Source organism: Microtus oregoni, unplaced genomic scaffold (genome assembly GCF_018167655.1).
Source record: "Microtus oregoni isolate MIOR12 unplaced genomic scaffold, Mior012 000005F_ref0000423, whole genome shotgun sequence".
Taxonomy (NCBI): domain Eukaryota; kingdom Metazoa; phylum Chordata; class Mammalia; order Rodentia; family Cricetidae; genus Microtus; species Microtus oregoni.
In genome coordinates this window covers 710,767-730,892 of record NW_024543064.1, presented here as the reverse complement: position 1 = coordinate 730,892, position 20,126 = coordinate 710,767, and the positions used below count along the sequence as shown (strand labels likewise).

At 47.8% G+C, this 20,126-nt stretch overlaps 1 protein-coding gene and 1 long non-coding RNA gene across 4 annotated transcripts; one reads left to right on the top strand and one right to left on the bottom strand.

The window, feature by feature from the left end:
* Positions 1–595: 595 nt before the first annotated feature.
* On the bottom strand, positions 596–1,858 carry LOC121448917. The gene is made up of 4 exons (XR_005974399.1): positions 1,793–1,858; positions 1,446–1,578; positions 957–1,125; positions 596–685 (listed from the first exon to the last, which is right to left on the bottom strand). It is a non-coding gene; the product is annotated as an uncharacterized LOC121448917 (long non-coding RNA).
* A 4,002-nt stretch (positions 1,859–5,860) lies between these two features.
* LOC121448916 (ubiquitin-conjugating enzyme E2 J2) lies at positions 5,861–19,343 on the top strand. Of its 3 annotated transcripts, XM_041653187.1 has the most exons (8): positions 5,881–6,255; positions 8,203–8,365; positions 11,697–11,827; positions 12,872–12,912; positions 16,481–16,583; positions 16,670–16,808; positions 17,902–17,982; positions 18,691–19,343. In XM_041653187.1, exons 3-8 carry the CDS (start codon positions 11,697–11,699, stop codon positions 18,973–18,975), a joined length of 780 nt encoding a protein of 259 aa, XP_041509121.1. In that variant the 5' UTR covers positions 5,881–6,255; positions 8,203–8,365; the 3' UTR covers positions 18,976–19,343. The 3 variants fall into 3 exon arrangements, with proteins under 3 accessions (XP_041509122.1, XP_041509121.1, XP_041509120.1); XM_041653188.1 differs by lacking the exon at positions 8,203–8,365 and having other exon boundaries at positions 5,861–6,255; positions 16,690–16,813; XM_041653186.1 differs by lacking the exon at positions 8,203–8,365 and having other exon boundaries at positions 5,887–6,255.
* Positions 19,344–20,126: the final 783 nt, after the last annotated feature.

Sequence of the window (20,126 nt, the reverse complement as noted above, 5' to 3'; positions counted from 1 at the left end):
ATATGGTATTTAAGCTCCTGATAGAGAATGTTCACCTTGGCCACACTGCTTCAAGGGTAGCAGAGGTATAAGGAGGTTGGCAGAAGAGAGGCAGGATGTGTCCCTGGGGGGTGCACCCACCTCCGGCTCTTGCTCTAGCCTTAGCTCCATGGGTCTCTTACTCTCTGAGCACAGCACAGCACAGCACAGCACAGGGACTTGCAGAGCTACACGCTCCCTGCTTCAGCACCAGCCCCACATGCTCCGTGAGACTCACAGTGGACTTGGCTGAAGGTTACCTGGAGGTTCCTGCAAAGAATCTGTACAAAGACACCACAGGGCAGGGCACCCTGACTTCTCTTAGGACTGGAAAGGGAGGGGACCAGTGGCCATCCTGTAGGGCTTTGGCGAACTAATGCCTAACGCCCAATCCCATCATCCTCTCCGGCCTGCAAGGCCCAGGGCAGTGGGAAATACAAGAAAACTAGTGGGTTGGGTTTCCAGGTCCTGGTAGGCTGGGTAGGAGCAGTGACCTGAGGGGTTGTTAAGAGAGGGCCCATTAGGAGTCACTGCCTCAGAGACCTCCAGCAATCCCATAAGAGATGACAGGCTCACCCCAGGCTGGGTGTCATTTGTGGCTGCAGAGCTGGGCTCTAGCTGGAGCAGATCTCCATCACAAGCTGCTGAAGCAGGCCACCAGGCATGCCTGAAGAGACAGCAAGGCCTTAAGCTGTGGGCCCTACCCACACACGGTTCAGGGACTCTCTTTGCCACCCATTCACCTGCATGAGGTCTGGGGTGTTATACAGCAGTTCAGTATCTATGCCCTTAGCAGCATCCATGCAGAGGACAAAGGGACTTCCAAGCCAAGGCACCTTGTCTTGGGGAAAAGGGGCTTCAATTCTGCTCACTGCATCTTGAGGCCCTGCCTTACCCCAGTGCCTGGGTTGCACAGGAAGCCCAATAACCTTGCTTACCTCTCAAATTCCAATGGTATTCTGTGTCCCTGGTCAGAAACCGAAGCCACTGCATTCTAGAAGGGTGCGTGTAGTTGTGAACCATGTCCTTGATTCCAGTCTCCAAGGTCTGAAATCCTTCCAAGAAGGAGATGATCTTGCCTTTTATCCCCGAGGACTAGGCTAATCCCTGGGGAAGCCAAGAAAGAGATGTTGAGGACACCTGCCCAACTCTATATTTACGTCCAGATGTCTGCTGGGGATTAGCACTCACCATTTATGGTGGCAAGGGCCCTGCAGCCCAGCACCCTGTACCTGTGGTACAGCAGTTACCACAGGTCTGGTGGTGGGACTTTCTACCCTGGCATGTGTGCCCTGAGGGGCCATGGCCTGTCTGTTGTGCAATGAGTTGTCTGTAGCCAGCCTTGGACAGCTAACTCCTGACCCCAGGATAAGGCCACTCTGCTGATGGGATAGAGGGGGGCAGCCTACCAATCATTCCCTGCTTACCCATCGCAGCCATCCTCACTGTCACAGTGACAGGACAAGACAAAGTGGTCACCAGGTCACTCCCAGGCAGAGGGGAATAGGACCGAGATGTCCGTGTAGTAGAAATGATACCATTCCTGAGCAGCCGGTATACCTGAGGAACAGGCACAGTAGACGCAGTCGTCACTGATACTATCACACCGAGGGTACACAGGGTTAGGTCAGACACGGCCCACTGTTTCTCCTTGCTAGAAAAGCCTGCTGAAGCACAGCAGCATGCCAGCACCCTCACCTCCTTGACTCCCAGCCCTCACTGAGGTTGAATTTGTGAGAGCATCGATGTTCTCCCAGGCAAATGCATCACGTACTTTCAGATGTTGGGGCATGGCATTTGTTCTGGAGGCAGGGTAGATCATTGTAGGGTTCCCCATGACATGGATCAGGGTAATCCAGCACTCTGTGACTTCAGTGTCCCTGTGTGTCCAATGAAGACAGAAGTCTGTTCCCCTTCTAAAAAGAGAGAATTTTTTTTTTAAAGATTTATTTATTATGTATACAACTTTCTGCCTCCACACGCCAGAGGGCGCCAGATCTCTTTACAGATGGTTTGGAGCCACCATGTGGTTGCTGGGAATTGAACTCAGGATCTCTGGAAGAGCAGACAGTGCTCTTAACCACTGAGCCATCTCTCCAGCCCCAAGAGAGAATTTTTTTAGAAGCTGGACCCATTGACTCTCATAACTTCAGAGTTGAGGTCAAGTCCCCAGTCTGGCAGTTTCTAGGGTCACATGTCCTCATGACAGGCTCATAGCCACTCCTTACCTGGAATTCTACTTGGCCCTTCTTCCTGAGGTGCCCTACAACCGAGCTTACGACTGACCTATAAAGTTCCCTTTTACCTCATAAGCCTGGGCTCCTAGTAGTGTCTGGTTGTTCCTTTAGCAGTGACACTGAGAGATCTGAGAAGTCCTGACTAGGTACAGGGATTAGGAGAAATTACATCATGAGGTATCATCTGAGACCAAACCCAGGAAGACATCCCAGGCTGAAATAAATGTTAGGGAGCCCATACCCAAGACTGACAATACCCAGACCTCCACCAGTGTGGGTTCATGTCGCATAGAGTGACAGATGGGGAGAGTTAGCACTCAGAGTGCATGGGCACTCCCATGGTGACTGGGTAGCTCCAATACTGCTTTAATAGAAGCACAAGCTGCCAGCAGAGCACCCCCAGGGCACCCAGGAGTGGCATCCCCCAGGATACTGACTTAATTAGGTTCTGGCAGGAACAGACCAGGCAGATAGTACTGTGGGCAGTGACATCCCACACCTAAGCAGTGTTCCTTGGGAGGAGTGGGAATGGACATTCAGTAGCAGGAGAAGAGCCTGGGTTAAGTTGTCTGAACTAGAGTAACTCATATCTCCCAGTATTTCTGGGGCTGGAAAAAGAAAGAAAGGAAGGCAGATAGATAGATAGATAGATAGATAGATAGATAGATAGACAGACAGGAAAGGAGGGAGGGAAGGAGGGAGAGAGGGAGGGAGAGAGGGAGAGAGGGAGGGAGGGAGGGAGGGAGGGAGGGAGGGAGGGAGGGGGAGAAGAATGAAGGAACACTGACTGGCCTCTAATTCAGCCCCTTTCCACGCCTACCTGGGAAAGCCTGAAGGAACAGCTAATGTTCTGGCACCATGAAGTTCAGCTTCATGTTTTACACTTGATCTGGGCCTCAGAGTATGTGTCTTTCCTTCTTCTTGGCCTGTCCCACACTCGCTTCCCTAGGTGCTCCTGGTCCTGTGAAGGGGAGGCAGGCTAGGGTAGCATAAGAATGTCCCCTCTTATTGATCAACAAGAGGCCCCTGTGGTCACTATTCACTAACTACTTTTTGAGAGATACCGAAAGGGGTTGGAGAGATGACTCGGGTGATTGAGAGCACTAGGTAGTCACGCTACCCTGGTAGGTATGTTAGTGCTTCCAACAAGAACAAGCGGGTCGGAGAATGGCTATGGCCCAAACTCCGGCTGTTGTTTGCATTCGAATTATTTTAGGGTTACTATGACTGTAATGAAACACCAGGAAAAAAAGCAATTTGGTGAGGAAAGGTGTCCTAGTTAGAGTTTTTATTGCTGTGATGAGACACCATGACCACAGTAATGGCGGTATGCAGGCAGACTTGGTGCTGGAGAAGGAGCCAAGAATTCTACATCTGGATTGGCAGGCAGCAGGAAGAGAGAGAGACAGAGACAGAGACAGAAACAGAGAGACAGACAGAAAGACACTGGGTCTGGCTTGAACATTTGAAAACCCAAAGTCCACCCCCAGTGACATACTTTTTCCAACTAAGTCACATCTACCCCAACAAGGACACACCTCCTAATAGTGCCACTCCCTAGTGACCAATCATTCAAATATATGAACCTATGGGGTCATTGCTATTCAAACCACAACTAGAGGATTTATTTGGTATACACTTCCACATCACTGTTCATCACTGAAGGAAGTCAGGGCAGGAACTCAAACTGGACAGGAACCTGGAGGCAGGAGCTGATGCAGAGGCCACAGAGGATTCTGCTTACTGCTTTGCTCCTTACGGCTTACTCAGCTTTCTCTTTCTTTGTTCAGATAAGGTTTCTCTGTGTAACACTGGCTGTCTTGGACCTCACTCTGTAGGCTGGCCTGGAACTCAGATCTACCTGCGCCTCTGCCTCCCAAGTGCTGGGATTAAAGGCAATCATCACTCTGCCCAGCATCTTTCTTATAGAACCGAGGACCACCAGCCCAGGGGTGACCCCACCCACAATGGCCTAGGCCCTCCCACATCACTCACAAATTAAGAAAATGCATGACAGGCTTGTCTACAAAACAACAAAAGTGGCTTAAATTACCTTGATTAGGGACCACAGAACCTTGGGGAAGGAAGAGGCAGTCTGTGCTGATGTGCTTTCTGAGTCTGACAGTGGGAGAAGCCACGGATCTCCCAAAGATAACTCCCCAGAGCTGCAGCAGCCCAGATCACAACTCAGGTGGGTGGGCTCATCTACCACCTGACCTGTGAATCAATGGCCACTACTGGACTCATGGTGCTGAATCTCAGCCACCCATTGTCAATAATCAGTGAGCCCACTGCGGATGCCTAGGAGCAGTTAGGGTCACGGTGAAGGACAAGACCTTAAAGTTGAACAGCAGTTCTGCCCTACATATCTGGTTGGCCAGGCAATGCCAATGACTGCTGCTTCTTCGCAGCCCAAACTTGCATCCCTGGAACAGCTTGAGGACACCCCAAGGACTGGACACTTAGTCCAGTCTTCAGCTGCTTCTCAAGTGACCAAAGAGGATGTGAGACCATCTGGGTCCTTTTCTCCAGATCCCAGCCCTTACTTGCCCTGCAAGGTGGAGTCCCAACACTTGCCATATCCAGCTTGGTTTCCTGGAACCTACACACACTGGGTTCACAAGCAAATGGAATGGGAAGGTGCTGGGTCAAGAACATGGTATGTGCGTGACAAATATGTCACCAACCTAGGAACAAACTTGAGCATCCCAGGAATGCAATGGTGAGGCAGGAAGGTGAGCATGAGGGACTAGGAAGTCTGGACATCTATCAGCCTCTCTACCTAGCTTCTCCAGCTGCCAGGATCCGAACTCGTATCCAGAACATCCTCACTGGCAGTCTCATGCCTCAGCCCCAGCCAGATAATCTGGCTAAGTGACCAAGCTGTGACACCTCCCCTCCCCTGGGCCAGGAAGGAGACCGTGGGAGAGGAAAACATGTCTTAGAGAAATGTCCTTGAGCATAATGACGGTATTCATGAGCTGGATGGAAAGCTTGGTACAAAAACACAGGAACTATTTTTTACGAGGACGGCTGTCCTCAGGGCTAGGAGGCTGTCGCGGGGTTGGCTCTGCCTGTGACCATGAGTTGCGCTGTACACAGGGATCTTCAGGGCTAGAGGGGTAGCGAGAGCAAGCGGGATGACCTTTAAGCCCGGAACCCTGGCGTTAAGAGCAGACTAGTGGATCCTCACGCAGAAGGTGACCGATGGCAGTCTCAGATCGTGGTGAACTCACAGGTCCCCGTCCCGGACTGGCCCGAGATTTGGGGACGGGAGCACTGCGGGGATTCCTGCAGCCACTTATTGTTCCTGGGGTGCCAGCCAGCCAGTATCCTGTCCAGGGAGCGTCCTGGACGAGACAGGCAACCAGCCCAAGTCTCTGAGACAGAAAGGAGCCACGTCCGTCCCCGCCTCGGCCCCGCCCCCACCCCTCGCCCTGCCCCCCACCCCTCGCCCCGCCCCGTCCCAGCTATTTCCCAGTGCGCACGCGCCAGCAACCCTTTGCGCAGCGGCGGGACGTACTTACTCCCAGACAGAGAGGAGACGCGGGACACCCGGGGACGGACAGTAGAGCCCTTCACCGAGCTGCCTAGAGAAGCGCTTCCCCTCGCAAACGCGCACCGGAAGCGGAAGGGGCGCCCCGGCCACCCCCCCCCCCGAGCGGCCATCTTGGAAGCCGAGCGGCGGTAGCAGCCGAGAAGCTGCGGCAGGTGCGGTGGGGCCGAGTCCCGGTGCGGGTGCGGCTCCCAGAACGGCCCCCACTCTTCCGCACCCTGCTCTGGCGTCTACCACGGCGAAGCTGAACGCGGCGGCGGCCTCAGGGAGAGGTGCTGGGCGCTCGCTCGCGGGCTGCGCGGGGCCTCGGGCCCGCTCGTTCGCCCCGCCGGAGCCGGCCGCAGCGGCGGGCGGGGACTTGGGGGACTCCGCACGGCGGGTCCGGTTCGTTACGTCGCCTGCTGTGCCCCGACCCGGACCGGAGCGTCCCTTCGCGGACCCGAGGTCGGTGACTGAGGGCGCCCTGGGGTTCCCGGCTGGGGGTTGGTGCCTTGGGCAGGGAAGAGATGGGGTTTGCCACGCGGCACCATCTCCCACGGAGAGGCCTGTGGGTTGGAGCACTCGGAATAAATACTTCCAGGAGTAGCCAGGGTCGATCTTTAAAAGCGTTTCCGGGAAGTTCGAGCGGTGGGGTGGCAGCCGTTAGAACCTCAGACTTGCTTAGTAAACCCCGACAGAAGCGAGCGTGGCCACCGTTATGCCCTTGGAAGTAACAGAACACCGGAAAATAAGAGTGGGACTTGGGATCCGAACAAGAGACCCTGCCCTGTGCGGGGGGGGGGGGAGCGGGGTGAGGACAGTGGGGACTTACTGTTTACTTTCACCAACTGCAGACCCTCAACCGATGACCTCGCCTCCTAATCGCTTAGTCCAGTTCTCCGACCCAGATAGACAGCTAGGAAGAGATAAGGCAAGGCCTTATTGTAAGCTAACAAGTGCAGAAAAGTAGCCTTTTTTGTAAGCTATGATACAAGGCTTTATTCATTCCAGGCGTGTGAAATGATAATTTAGCTTAAGCAAAAAAAAGAAAAAGAATGTTAGGATTTTATTTAATTGGAAAGTCCTGTGTATGAGCTTCCAGCAGAGCTAGGTCTAGGTGCTAGAACTCGCACTCATTCGGCTGCACATCACTGTGTTCCTGAACTCAGTGTCAGCCCCCTCTCAGGTGTGTGTGGGAAAGTGGCAGTTGGACTGCTGCTGTGAGCCCCTGGCTCCCTGGAAACCCTGGCCTGGCCTTGGGTGTGTCAGGCCAAGGTCTCATTCCACACCATCACCTGACCTGTCTGTACTGGTGTGGGAGAGTTGTCCAAGAGACACAGTGATGTGGGAGAAAAAAGACTTACCTTGCTAGTGACTGGCTACTTCCTGTCACCTGCAGTCCCTTAGGAGAATCATGAAAGAAAGTGTTGTTCTGAATGAGATAAAGGAGGAGTAGTTAGGGCAACGGAGGAGTCATAAGTATGATTTTGTGTCTAAAAGCAAGTTTGAAGCTGGGCATGCAGCTCAGTGATAGAACTCTTGCCTCCCTTGCTCCTGTGAGGTTAATTTCCAGTGTTGAAAAGGCAAAGAAAGAAAAGTTTAAACCAGTCATAGTGACACATTTGGTTAATATCAGCGCTTGAGGGAGCAGAGGCAGGGGGAATCTTCAAGCTTGAGGCCAGTCTGGTCTACAAGGTGAATTCCAGGACAGGACAGCCAGAGCAATACAGTGAGACCTTGTCTCAACACCCCCCGAAACCAAAAAAAAAAAAACAAACACAAGTATGAGAGGGACCTTGGTCTTGTGACTGACCAGATAGGATTGGTTTTCAGTTTTGGTTTTGATTGATTGATTGATTGATTTTTAGTAGCTCTGGCTGTCCTGGACCTCACTCTGTAGATCAGGCTGGCCTCAAACTCACAGAGATCTGCCTGTCTATGCCTCCCAAGTGCCAGGATTAAAGATGTGTGTTACCACACCTGACTTTTTTTCTTTTTTAAGAGACAGGATCTTATGGTATTCTAAGCTATATAGCCTAGGCTGACTTTGAACTTACGATTCTTTACCTCTACCTGTCCAGTGGTGGGAGTACAGGTATGCACCACCGTGCCCTGTTTATTGTGGTGCAGGAATCAAACACAGGGCTTCAAGCATGCTAGGCAAGCACTTAACCAACTGAGTTACATTTGTAGCCTGGCGCAACTAATCTTGCTAGTTTCCTGTGTGTCCACTGACTTTGGTTATGCATCCTATCTGATCATTTAGCTGAATCTAAATCAGTTGTTTTGGAATTACCCACTGAAATAATTTTGTATATGTTGGAGTATTAACTTCAAGGGTGACCATAAGAGAAAGAACAAGTCTTGTGGTTCTGCTTGTGGATCATTGGCTATTGCTTTGTTTCTTACTAGGTGCTGGGCAAGTTGAGCTCTCTGGCCCACATGGCTTCTGAAGCCAAGAACTTGGGGACAATGCTTTCTGGAAGCATTTCTTGGCCATGCTGGACTGTAACCTTGTTCCTGGTGTGAGCATTCTTGGAAGCATCAGGCAAAAGCCCTTGATTCTGCCAGAAAGGTTCTGTGCACTATACTCTTAGACCATGGGGGTGGTGGTGGTGGTGGTGGTGGTGTGGTTGACGACTGACAAAGAGATGTTTATTTGACTAGGGAAGTCAGTGAGGACCCTGATGGATGTAGGTGTGTTTCCTACCAGTCCAGACTGGGCTGTGAAGGTTGGGCTGTCTCAGGTGCTGAGAGCTGGGTCTAGATGGGCTGTCTAGGGGTGTGGCAGATAAAGAAGCTGCTGCCGTTCTGTGCTGTCTCTGGTGGGGAGTGGATGGTTAAGCTGCCTTGAGTTGGTGCACACGATGAGTTGAAGTGTGAAGAGATTGGCGGTTCTTGTGGTTGACAGGAAAGTAATGTGTTTCTGCATTATGGTTGTTGGAATTGGAAGGAAGTGAACAAGTAAAACGTGGACTAGGGTTCATCCCCCACTTCCCCAAATGAGAAGCCACATGAGAGGATTGTGGTGGATACCCTGGCTGAACTATCCCTCTGCAGGCCCTGAGGGTAGAGAGTAAGTACATACCAAGCCCTGGTTGTCCTGAGGTATTAATACTCGTAGAGGAGGCAAATGCAGAGGTCTGAGGTGATTGTGTCTACCAAGAAATTAGCCAGGCCAAAGGGCTAAAAGTCGATAACTCTCAAGTAATATGCAAATACTGAAGAGAGTGAAAGAACGTGTGGCTGTCTGCTATGAGTAAGTCATACAAGACTAGGATAGGGTTGACTTTAGATTTATCTAGTTTGGGAGGTCAGAATGGGGAGATCACAGCTTTGATGTTTGATGTTTGCTGATGTCTAGGTCATGGTTGAAGTGACCAGACAGCACTCTGAAATGGTTTAGGGATAGCGGTAGGAAGAAGTGGAGGCTGTGCTGGGCAAACCTGGATCTTTAGTATCACAAGATACGGCCATCTGTAACTGCCCATGTCCAGCCTGCTCTTTTTGTAGCCAAGCTCATTTCCTGCTTTTTTCATCTGAACTTAAAATAAATATATTTATTTATGTTTGGTAGTGGGGAGGTGTATGCTGCAGCATGTGCATGCAGGTCAGAGAACAGCGTGTAATAGTTCTCTCCTGTCATACAGGTCCTGGGAATTGAATTCAGGTCATCAAACTTGGCAACAAGTATCTTTATCCACTGAACCATATCACCAGCCTGTTATCTCCTCTCTAATTTGTATATCCCCAAGTGGCCCCTCAATTGTATTTTAGACTAGTAGTATTCAGACTTTATTTTTAGTTGTAGGTTGTGTTAGTGTGTTTGTTTCTGTCTTAAATCATGAGAAAAGAGAGCAAGTAGGAGCTCTTCTGACACCTCTGGCAGTGGAAACACTATTCCCTCCATCACTGCCTCCTCCTGGAGTAGAGCTAAGTGGTCTGAGTCCCTCATTCAGTTCTTTTTTTTTTTTTTTCTGAGACAGAGTCTCACTATGTAGACTGGGCTGGCTTCAAACTGAAGAGTTTTACCTGCTTTCGCTTCCCAAGTGCTGTGATGTGTAAAAGTTTTTATGTTACATGTATTTATTGTTTGTGGACGCATGCATGCTTGTGCATGAGTGTGCATGTATGTGGGCTTGTTTGTGAAGGTCAGAGGACATCTTGAAGCAGATAGTTCTTTTTCTTCCACTATCTGGATTCTGATGATCAAACTCTAGATGTAAGTTTTTGTCCTGCTGGGTCTTGCAGCCATTCAGTCCCAAGAAACACCCAGAGGCTTATATTAATTATAAACTGTTTGGCCTGTTAGCTCAGGCTTTTTATTAACTAGCTCTTAGCTGGGCAGTGGTGGCACATGCCTTTAATCCCACCACTCAGGAGGCAAAGGCAGGCAGATCTCTGTGAGTTCAAGGCCAGCCTGGTCTACAGAGTGAGTTGCAGGACAGGCCCCAAAGCTACAGAGAAACCCTGTCTTGAAAAACCAAAAGAAAAAAAAAAGAAAAAAAATAACTAGCTCTTACAACTTAAATTAACCTATAATTCTTGTCTATGTTTAGCCATGTGACTTGGTATCTTTTCTCAGTATGGCATTCTCATCTTGCTTCCTCTGTCTCTGACTTGTGACTGCGTCTCTGCTTTTCCTCTTCCCAGAATTCTAATCTGCTTGTTCCATCTATACTTTTTGCCTGGCTACTGGCCAGTCAGCATTTTATTAAACCAATGGGGGGGGGGCAATCGAGTGCCAAATCATTGCAGTGTACAAGAGCATCATCACACAGCAGAACGCCACCATCAGTCTTGTTTGGCATGTACTTTTACCTGCTCACTGAGACATCTCAAAAGCCCTAGTCCCTTCTTAGCATTGTTGTGGTCTCACTGCCTGTGTGTCCTTCACTGCTGCCTTGTGTTGAGGCCCCAGAGAGACCTTCCTAGTAGAAGTTCCTGACCTATCTTAGGGTTTCTATTGCTGTGGAGAGACTCTATGACCATGATGACTCTTTTAAACAAAACATTTAATTGGGGCTGGCTTACAGTTTCAGAGGTTTAGTCTATTGTCATGGTGGGAAACATGGTGGCGTGCAGACAGACATGGTGCTGGAGAAGGAGCTGAGAGTTCTACATCTATATCCACAGGCAGCAGAAGTGAATGCCTCTCTAGGCCTAGCTTGAGCATCTGAGACTTAAAGCTTGTCCCCGCAGTGATCCACTTCCTCCAGCAAGGCCACACCTGCTAATAGTGCCACTTGCAGTGGGCCTGTGGGAGCCATTCTTATGCAAACCACCATGTATACCCTAGGGCTGGAGTCTAAAACTCTTGGGATTCTGGAAATTTGGCTTTGTCTCTCTGGCTAATCTTGTTCTTTGTCCTTCGCTGTGTTTGAGCTCCTGCCTGACATGGTAACCAGTGTGCTCCCCCCTGAACTTGCCTTCTCTTCTGCCTAGTACATGTATCTAATTCTCTGAAAGCATCACATCATTTCTTTGTTCCCACTGGTGTTACTTGTGAGCAATGATAAAAAACAGGCTTCTAAGCCAGGAGAGGGCCCGTTTCTTTCCTGTTGTGAAATGCCCACTACTGAGGTGTTGGTGAACAGAGTTAAAGGACATGAAGAGTTGCTCTTTGGAGCCAGTGCAGCCTGACTTCATGCCTACCCAGATCCCACTTGAGTGAATCAGTCTGTAAATTCTTTGAGGATAAAATGCAGCTTCATGGTTCTTTCTACCTTACGTCTGTATTGGACACTTGGTATGTTGCATAAATGAAAGTGGTGATGGTAGTAGGGGTACAGAGAAGAGACTGGGGGAGGGTGTGGTTGTTGGGCTGCAGGAAGGAAGCAGAAGTGGTCATCTATGTTCTTCTGTTCTCTGTAAATAGAGATGGCTTTTCTTTTTCTTTTGAATAGATGAGCAATAACAGCAATAAGAGAGCTCCAACAACAGCAACACAAAGGTTGAAACAGGACTACCTTCGAATTAAGAAAGACCCGGTGCCTTACATCTGTGCTGAGCCCCTCCCTTCAAATATTCTTGAATGGTAAGATTCTGTATTCCTGCTGGGCGGTGGTAGCACATGTCTTTAATCCCAGCACTCGGGAGGCAGAGGCAGGTAGATCTATGAGTTTGAGGACAGCCAGGGCTACACAGAAACCCTGTCTTGAAAAACAAAAACATTACTACTTTTAGAGGTTTCAAAATCTTGAGAAGATTTTCCTGAATTAAAAATAAAAAGTATTTTGCAGATTGGAAGTTGTTAACAGAAGAAATACATGAGGGGCCTCTTTGGTGGCGTCAGAATTAACCCTGTTCCAGTGATGAAAGTCAGATGTGGTCCTTAGGATATAGTTGGCTGGTGTGGGGACTAGTTTCATTGAGGGGCTTGCTTACCTTTTCCCGGTTTGTGGGAAACTCCTTTATTATGTGCTGGTTAGAGGGCTCTAGGTTCACCCTTTGATTTGATTATGTTCTAGGAAGGACTTGCTTGAGATTGAAATTAATGTTTTTTTTTTAATTGTGTTTTTTGTGTTTGTGGAGTGGGTGCATGTGTGCCACCACGTATATGCAGAGGTCAGAAGACAGTTTTGGGAGTCAGCTCTTTTCTTCCACCATAGGGGATCCTAGGACTGAATTCAGGTCATCAGATTGGTGGTGTGTGCTTTACCCACTAGTCCACTTCACCGGCTCTCACTTAAGATCTGCTAGAATGAAAAAACCCAAAAGCATCAAAGGGAAGCGGTAGATGAGGTGAAGTGAACAGGAATGCAGAAAGAAGCAACTAGATTCCTGGCGCTGGGTGTTTGCTCAGAGCACCCTTAGCTCCCAACAGTGAGCTTGGACAGTCAGACACTTGGTGCCAGGCTCAGTTTGAGTGGCCATTAGGCTCCTGTGCCTGCCACCCAGTGAAACACCAAACTCCTAGGAGAGAAGGATTTAGCATGAGCCATGATGTGTGTGTCTGTCCCATTTTTGTTTAGAGTGGCAGGTATTACCCCAAACAGCAGTGTCAAGCCTTTTGTGAGAACTTTATAGTTTTAGGGAGTTATGTGGTTTACACATCCAGTAATTTGCTTCTCTCTCTCAGGCATTATGTTGTCCGAGGTCCTGAGATGACTCCTTATGAAGGTGAGTAGAAAAACACATGAATCATTCCTGTCAATGTAAATAACAGTCTTTCTGTTTGGATATATAGTAGTTAAATCAGATTTACCTGAACCTCATCCTAGTATTTCTCTAAGTCCTAGAAATATTTGTTCATTTTGGTATTTCTGGACTGTTTGTAATTAATCACCTGCATTTCCCCAGCCTCTTATGTTGATTAGAGATGGGGAAAAGACTTTTTATTTTATTTTGTGTGTATGGGTATTTGATTGCCTATATGTCTGTGTACCACATGTGTGCCTGGTGCCTACAGAAGAGGGGGTCAGACCTCCTCTTCTTACAGATGATTGTGAGCCACCATGTGGGTGCTGGGAATTGAACTCAGGTCCTCTGGAAGAACAGCCAGTGCTCTTAACCACTGAGCCATCTCTCCAGCCCTGAGTGATACTTTTTTAAACAGGTTTTCCTTTGACCCAGGGATCCTAAGTTTTGGGTTGATTTGTTTTGGATAATGAGTGCAGGGTCTATGGGGGCGGGGTGGAGATAAATGTGTGTGCATGTCATGATGATGGTGTTTGCAGTGCCAGACACCAGAAACTTGTCTGAGCCTTAGAGCAGCAGGGTGTAGGTGAAATAGGGGAGGCATACAGGCTATTTGTCTTGAAGAGCCCTTGATACTTCTTTTGGTTAGTCCCTAACAGATGTGAAAGATGGGCTTCCAAACAATTGGTAAAAATAATATGAAAACACTTTGTGTGTTTGATGTGCTTGAATTATTTTAAGTTTTGAAGTTATTTTGGTTTTTGGTATTTGTTTTTAAGTTTTCTTTGTTTTTTTGAGACAGGGTTTATCTGTGTAGCTTTGGAGCCTGTCCTGAAACTTGCTCTGTAGATCAGTCTGACCTTACATTCACAGAAATCCACCTGCCTTTGCCTCCCGAGTGCTGGGATTAAATGCGTTCACCACTAAAGCCTGGCTGTTGTTTTGAATTTTTAAATATGTGTATGTAGGAACTTGTAGAGGTCAATAGAGGTGTTGGATCCTCTGTAGCTAGAGTTACAGTTCCAGCAGCCGTATGGATGCTTGGAAACAAGCCTCAGGGCCTCTGCAAAGGCAGTAGGTGCTCCTAAGTTCTGAACCTCTCTATTCTGTTTTTAAATTGTGAGCATTTGAACACTGTGTGACAAGACCTTACCTAGCACTCGGTTAACCAAGGTTTGTTGATGTGGGAAGGATGGGCTGGACACGGGGCAAGAAGAATGTCGCCCTGAAGGGTATATGAGCAGAATCTTGGAGACTTAACCCTGATCTTGTCACTTTGCTTTCAGCTGTTCCTATTTCCTAACCTATAACTCTAGTGTCTTATCCATTAATGCTGGTGTCCTCTGTTCTTCCATCTCCTTATCCTTTTCTGTGTTGTTCTGTGGGTCCTGTCCCTCAGGCTGCCCATTTACTGAACCCTTGTCATCCCCTCTTTACTGCCTCTCTTCAGCTGTCGCTACTCAATCAGACTTAGCCATTGGTAGCTGTAGATAATATTCTCCAAGAGTCTATAAGGAATCCTCTAAATTGTCTTGCCTAAGGGATTTCCTCAGTCCTTAGTTTGTTTGCTTGTTTGTTTCTTTTTTGTTGTTGTTGTTTTTGTTTTTGTATTTCGAGACAGGGTTTCTCTGTAAAACTTTGGAGCCTGTCCTGGAACTCACTCTGTAGACCAGGCTGGCCTCAAACTCACAGAGTTAAAGGCGTGCACCACCACCAACCAGCTAGTCCTTAGTTTTTATCCTCTAGTATATGGTACTGTTGATGGCCACTTCCTGTGCTCTTCCTCTTTATGTGTGAGGTATTCTGGCCTTCCTAATGGCTCCTCTGCAACTCCTCATTTTGAGCTCGGTGACTGTCCTGTTCCTAGTACTCTTGGACACACCCATCCTAAGAGTAAAAACATGACTTCCTGTGGAAAGTTTGCTAATTTACCACTAATTGTGGATTTAATGTGATCTTATTTGTGTTTTAGGAATGTTAGGACTCACTCTAAAATTTACATGAAAGGACAGAGGACCTAAAGTAGATTCCAAAAAAATAAAAATGTTTTGAAAGAAGAATTAAGTGGAAGAGCCACTGTTTCCCGTACATTATGTGGGTCTAGCAGTGAGGAGCAAGCAGTGGTGCAGGAAAACAGATGGTAGAGCATGATGTAGAGCCCAGAAACAGTGCATATCACCAGGTCAGTCGGTGTTGGCAGAGCACAAACCAGTAGGGAAACAAAGCCTGACAAAATAGTATAGATCTGCTTTGTTGTCTGGGTTTCTGTCCCTGGACTTTGGCCAAGGTTATACTTGTGGCCCATTCATCATAGACTTCTCTCTGTGCTCTTGGTTAGGTTTGTAGAGGAGCCTTTTGCTGATTGTGTTCCATGGCAAGAACTGACTTTGGTTGCAGGGGAGAGGGTCTGTCTTGCTGTAGTCATTTTGGTAAAAGCATTCCTCTAGCAGGCATATCTTCATGCTTTGAGGTGAGACCTGTCCACAATGAGTATTTTTTAACCTGTGTCTTGGAATTAGGGATAGAGATCAGTGGTAGAGTGCTTAGCATGTGCAAGGCCCTAGGTCTAATCCCCAGCATGACCAATCAATCAATAATGTGTATTTATACACAAAGAATCATTTCAGTGGGGGTGGGAGTAGGGGTGTGCACATATGTGTGCTAAGCTAGAGGAGGGTGTCAGGTGTCCCTGTTCCGTTGAAGCAGTGAACCTGGACTTGCAGCCAACAAGATCCAGTATCCATCTCTCTTCCTCACCCTCATTGTTAGAGTTGTAGCCATGCATGGGACCATCTTGTTTCATGGGTTCTAGAATCCAAACTCTTCATGTTTGCGTAGCAGGCTCCTAAATGTTGATCCATCTCTCTAGCCTTCATTTATGCGTTTTCTTTTGTTTTTTGTTTTTGGCTTTTTTTTTTTGTTTGTTTTTTTGAGAACTTGCTTTGTAGACCAGGCTAGCCTGAAGCTCATAGAGATCCACCTGCCTCTGCCTCCCAAATGCTGGGATTAAAGGTGTGCATCACCATGCCCAGCTCATTTATGTGTTCTTTAACGCAAGTAGTTAACTGATGTCCAGTAGCTTGCTGTTTTCCTATATAATTTGCACTATATTATATCATATAGATTCCTCTTTCACCCAGCTCATGCCTGACATCTATTCATGTGACCCTTTTCTTTGAAATGCAAGTGGGTCTTTTTTTCTTCCTGCACACAAATGCTGGTGCTAGGAATATATTTGCTAGGAACCAAATGAAACAGTGGAGGAGGCTCAGTTCTCAGTAAGGGAGGAACATGAAGAATCTGGAGAGAGAAGGGGTGTTCTGTAGCTGTAGTGGGGCAAGTGATCGTTACAGACTCCTGTGGGCACAGTTGTAATGGACGGAGAGTCAGAAGCTGGGGGGCAGGCTGTGGTAGTGGGTCAGCATGGAGAGAGCAATGGGATACTGTTGGCTCAGGAAGCCAGCTGGGAACTGGATAAGGTGGTGAGAGTTGAGAAGCAGTCACACTGGCTCTTGACAAGGCTAATAAGCCTATTTTTCTTTTGATATAGGTGGCTATTATCATGGAAAACTAATTTTTCCCAGAGAATTTCCATTTAAACCTCCAAGTATTTACATGATAACCCCCAATGGAAGGTTTAAGTGCAACACAAGGTAAGCTTCCTGGTGATGCAGTGCTTTGAGCTGTCTGTGGTCATAGGAAATGTACATTCTTCCTTACAAAAGTTGTTTTCTTTCAGGCTGTGTCTCTCCATCACAGATTTCCACCCAGACACATGGAATCCGGCGTGGTCTGTCTCCACCATTTTAACAGGGCTTCTGAGCTTCATGGTGGAGAAGGGCCCAACCCTGGGCAGCATAGAGACATCGGACTTCACGGTGAGGTGTGGCAGCACCTCGCCTGGGGCCTTGTGGCACCGTGGCCTCCAATCTCTCATCCTGGTTCTGCCCTGTTCCTGGCCACATTGTAGAAATTTCTCCTTTGGCTGCCTTAGAACATGGCCCATGGCCTCACTGCCCATCTCTGTCTCCAGCTCTGCTTTTGTCCATGCTAAGAATCCCTGACACTCAGGAGACTTTGTAAGACTTGAAGGGGCTCATTTCAGTTCTCTGTTTAGATGATAGGAATCATGATCATGTGATGTTAATTGATAACAAAAAGATAAATAAGCCTTCATAAGACATAGTTTTTGAGAGGAAAAGGCATTTTGGATGCTTTCTATAATCCTTGGCTCTGCAGGAGTCTGTTTTGAGGTTTTGTTTGCTATTAGGGTCTCATTCTTAGCATATGGTGGTCTGGACCTCACTGTGTAGGGCAGGCTGTTACTGGATCTGTAGTGACCCTTTTTTTTTTTTTTGGATTTTTGAGACAGGGTTTCTCTGTAGTTTTTGGTGCCTGTCCTGGAACTAGCTCTTGTAGACCAGGCTGGCCTCGAACTCACAAAGATCCTCCTGCCTCTGCCTCCCAAGTGCTGGGATTAAAGGCGTGCGCCACCACCGCCCGGCTTGTAGTGATCCTCTTACCTCAGTCTCCTGAATGCTGGGATCACAGGTGTGCACCATCATATCTATCTCTTTTCTAAGAATTTTATTTTATTTATTTTTTTACCCCCAGACAGGGCTTCTCCATGTAACTACTCTGGCTATCCTGGAACTCCCTTTGTCGACCAGGCTGGCCTCAAACTCAGAGAGATCCACCTACCTCTTCTAGGATTAAAGGCATACAATGCCCAGCAAGAACTACTACTTCTTTTTTTAAATTAAAATTAGCTAGGCAGTAGTGGTGCACACCTTTAATCCCAGCTCTTGGGAGGCAGAGGCAGATGGATCTCTGGGTTTGAGGATAGTCTGGTCTACAGAGTGAGTTACAGGACAGCCAGGACTACACAGAAAAATCCTGCCTCAAAAAACAAAATAACAGAAAAATTAAAATTAGCTTTCTGGCTGATATTTCCTTTCTCTTTCTTCCTAGAAAAGACAGCTGGCAGCACAGAGTTTAGTGTTTAATTTAAAAGATAAAGTCTTTTGTGAATTATTTCCTGAAGTTGTGGAGGTAAGAAAGCAAAAGTTGGAACTCAGTTTTTGTCTTCCCCTATGTTAAAACACTTATGATTTAATTGTTTCCAAAGAAAATCTGAGTCTGTGTGCCTACTGCCTTTTCCCTGTAGACGTAGAGAAATTGCAGCCCTCCATGTTGTTGCAGGACATAGAGGGGGTCTGTGTTGATAGCCTCCACATTTTTGGGTGACAGAGCTGGCTCTTCTCCAGGACCTTACAGTGTAGGATAGACAGAGCCCAGGGATGGGGGAGGTCCAGAGAGATGTGTAAGTGTTGGGGACTGAGTCTGTCCTTACAGAGGCATGAAAGTTGCCAATCAGCGGCTGTCCCTCAGGTGATCCACCAACAGTGGCTAGGAGGTACATGGGTTTGTACTATGCCATGTGGAGTTAAGTGTTTCCTGATTTGGCCTGGAGTTGAGACCATGACAGTGAGCAGAAGCACCAGGCTGGACAGTGGTGTAATACTTGATGGCTCATTGTTACTCCTGGTGCAGGCACAGAATAGTAATTTTGATATCTTGTTTTTTTTTTCACCTGTAAAGTTGGGACCAGGAACTGTCCTCTATTGGGGTTAGGATCTGCTACAGGGGAATGCAGACCTGTGTTCTGGGTGGTAACTCTGGGTTCATAAAAACTCAAGTGCTGCTCCCAAAGGAATAGGTTTGTTAAGACAACTGAAGGTTCTTATGTTTTTCTCTCAGGAAATTAAACAGAAACAGAAAGCACAAGATGAACTAAGTAGCAGGCCCCAGAACCTTCCCTTGCCAGACGTGGTTCCTGATGGGGAGATGCACCGTGGCCAGAATGGGATCCAGCTCCTCAATGGGCATGCACCTGCTGCCGGCCCGAACCTCGCTGGGCTCCCACAGGCCAACAGGCATCATGGACTCTTGGGCGGCGCTTTGGCGAACTTGTTTGTTATAGTTGGGTTTGCGGCCTTTGCCTACACGGTCAAGTATGTGCTGAGAAGCATAGCACAGGAGTGAGACTCAAGAGCCGCAGTCGACAGTTGCTGCTGAGGGACACAGGGGCCAGAGCTTGGTGCAGGCGGAATGGACATGCTGCTGAGCACAGGACGGCCTGCTGGACTCCTGGGCTTCACTTTTTAAAAACCTTAAAAAGAAAGCAAAAACCAAAATGTGTGATTTGGAGATTGGAGATTCTTACCTCCCTCCAGAGGCTGATGTGGACAAGGGCCACTCACGCTTTGGTTTTATTGCTTATCTCCTGTGTTGTCTTTTGGACCAGTTTAGTAAACCTGGTTTTTTTGTTTTGTTTTCCATTTTATTAGATTTCGTCACTTAAAAAATATAAAACTTTAATGCCTATCGAATAAATACTCTGTGTGTTCCTAGTGGAGTTGCTGAAGGCTTCATGATGGGGCCAGTGCTGCAAACCTCCAGTGGGGCTGAGTGGGGTAACAGCCCTAGTTGGGGTCTAGGAGAGAAGTGATTTGGCCTCATTGTAAAACTCTGCATATGAATGGGAAAAACTTTTAGAAAATGCTTGTGCTGTTGTTAAGTTAGAAGAGTCAGCTTGCTCTCCCTGACCACACACAGTGGCTGAGGACTCCAGTGAAGGCTTGGGCCGGTGGGGGATGGTCCTGGTATTACTGTCAGCCTTAATACCTGTCCCTTCTTGCCTGTAGATGCTTGACTCTCCCTTATGGCCAACATCTTACCTTTTTAATGTTTGTGTTTAATGTATCTGCAGTAGTTGGATGGAAAGCTGACATCTGTAAGGGACCAGATGGAGGCAGTGACATTGTATAGGACATCAGCCATCACCAGGGGACCCAAAGAGACTCCTAAACCAACCTCATTTTAGAGACCAGTGGTGAAGCTGAAGTGTGTAACCTGTGTGATCATTTTGGTTTAGTTCTGTAATTTGCGATTAGTATATGCCCTCTCCTGAAAAGGTTTTAGTTATACCTTCATTCTTAAACGCCATGCTACCAGTGTTAATGTTCTTCCCTGGTAGACTGAGCAAGAGTAACACCTGGCTTGGGGGAGGGGTATGTCGCTGTTGCCAAAAGGTGGATTGATAATCCATGGCTGGGCCTGGGCCTGTGAAACCTGCGGCTATTGGCTGAGATGTGTCTATGCATGGCGTGGTGGCAGTAGGTGGAGCCCTGTAA

Excerpts from the sequence above, each read along its gene's own strand:
- LOC121448916 (XM_041653187.1), top strand. The coding sequence starts at position 11,697 with ATGAGCAATAACAGCAATAAGAGAGCTCCAACAACAGCAACACAAAGG. Across the intron at positions 16,584-16,669 it reads AGGTTTAAGTGCAACACAAG|GCTGTGTCTCTCCATCACAG; the intron begins GTAAGCTTCCTG and ends GTTTTCTTTCAG. Across the intron at positions 16,809-17,901 it reads TAGAGACATCGGACTTCACG|AAAAGACAGCTGGCAGCACA; the intron begins GTGAGGTGTGGC and ends CTTTCTTCCTAG.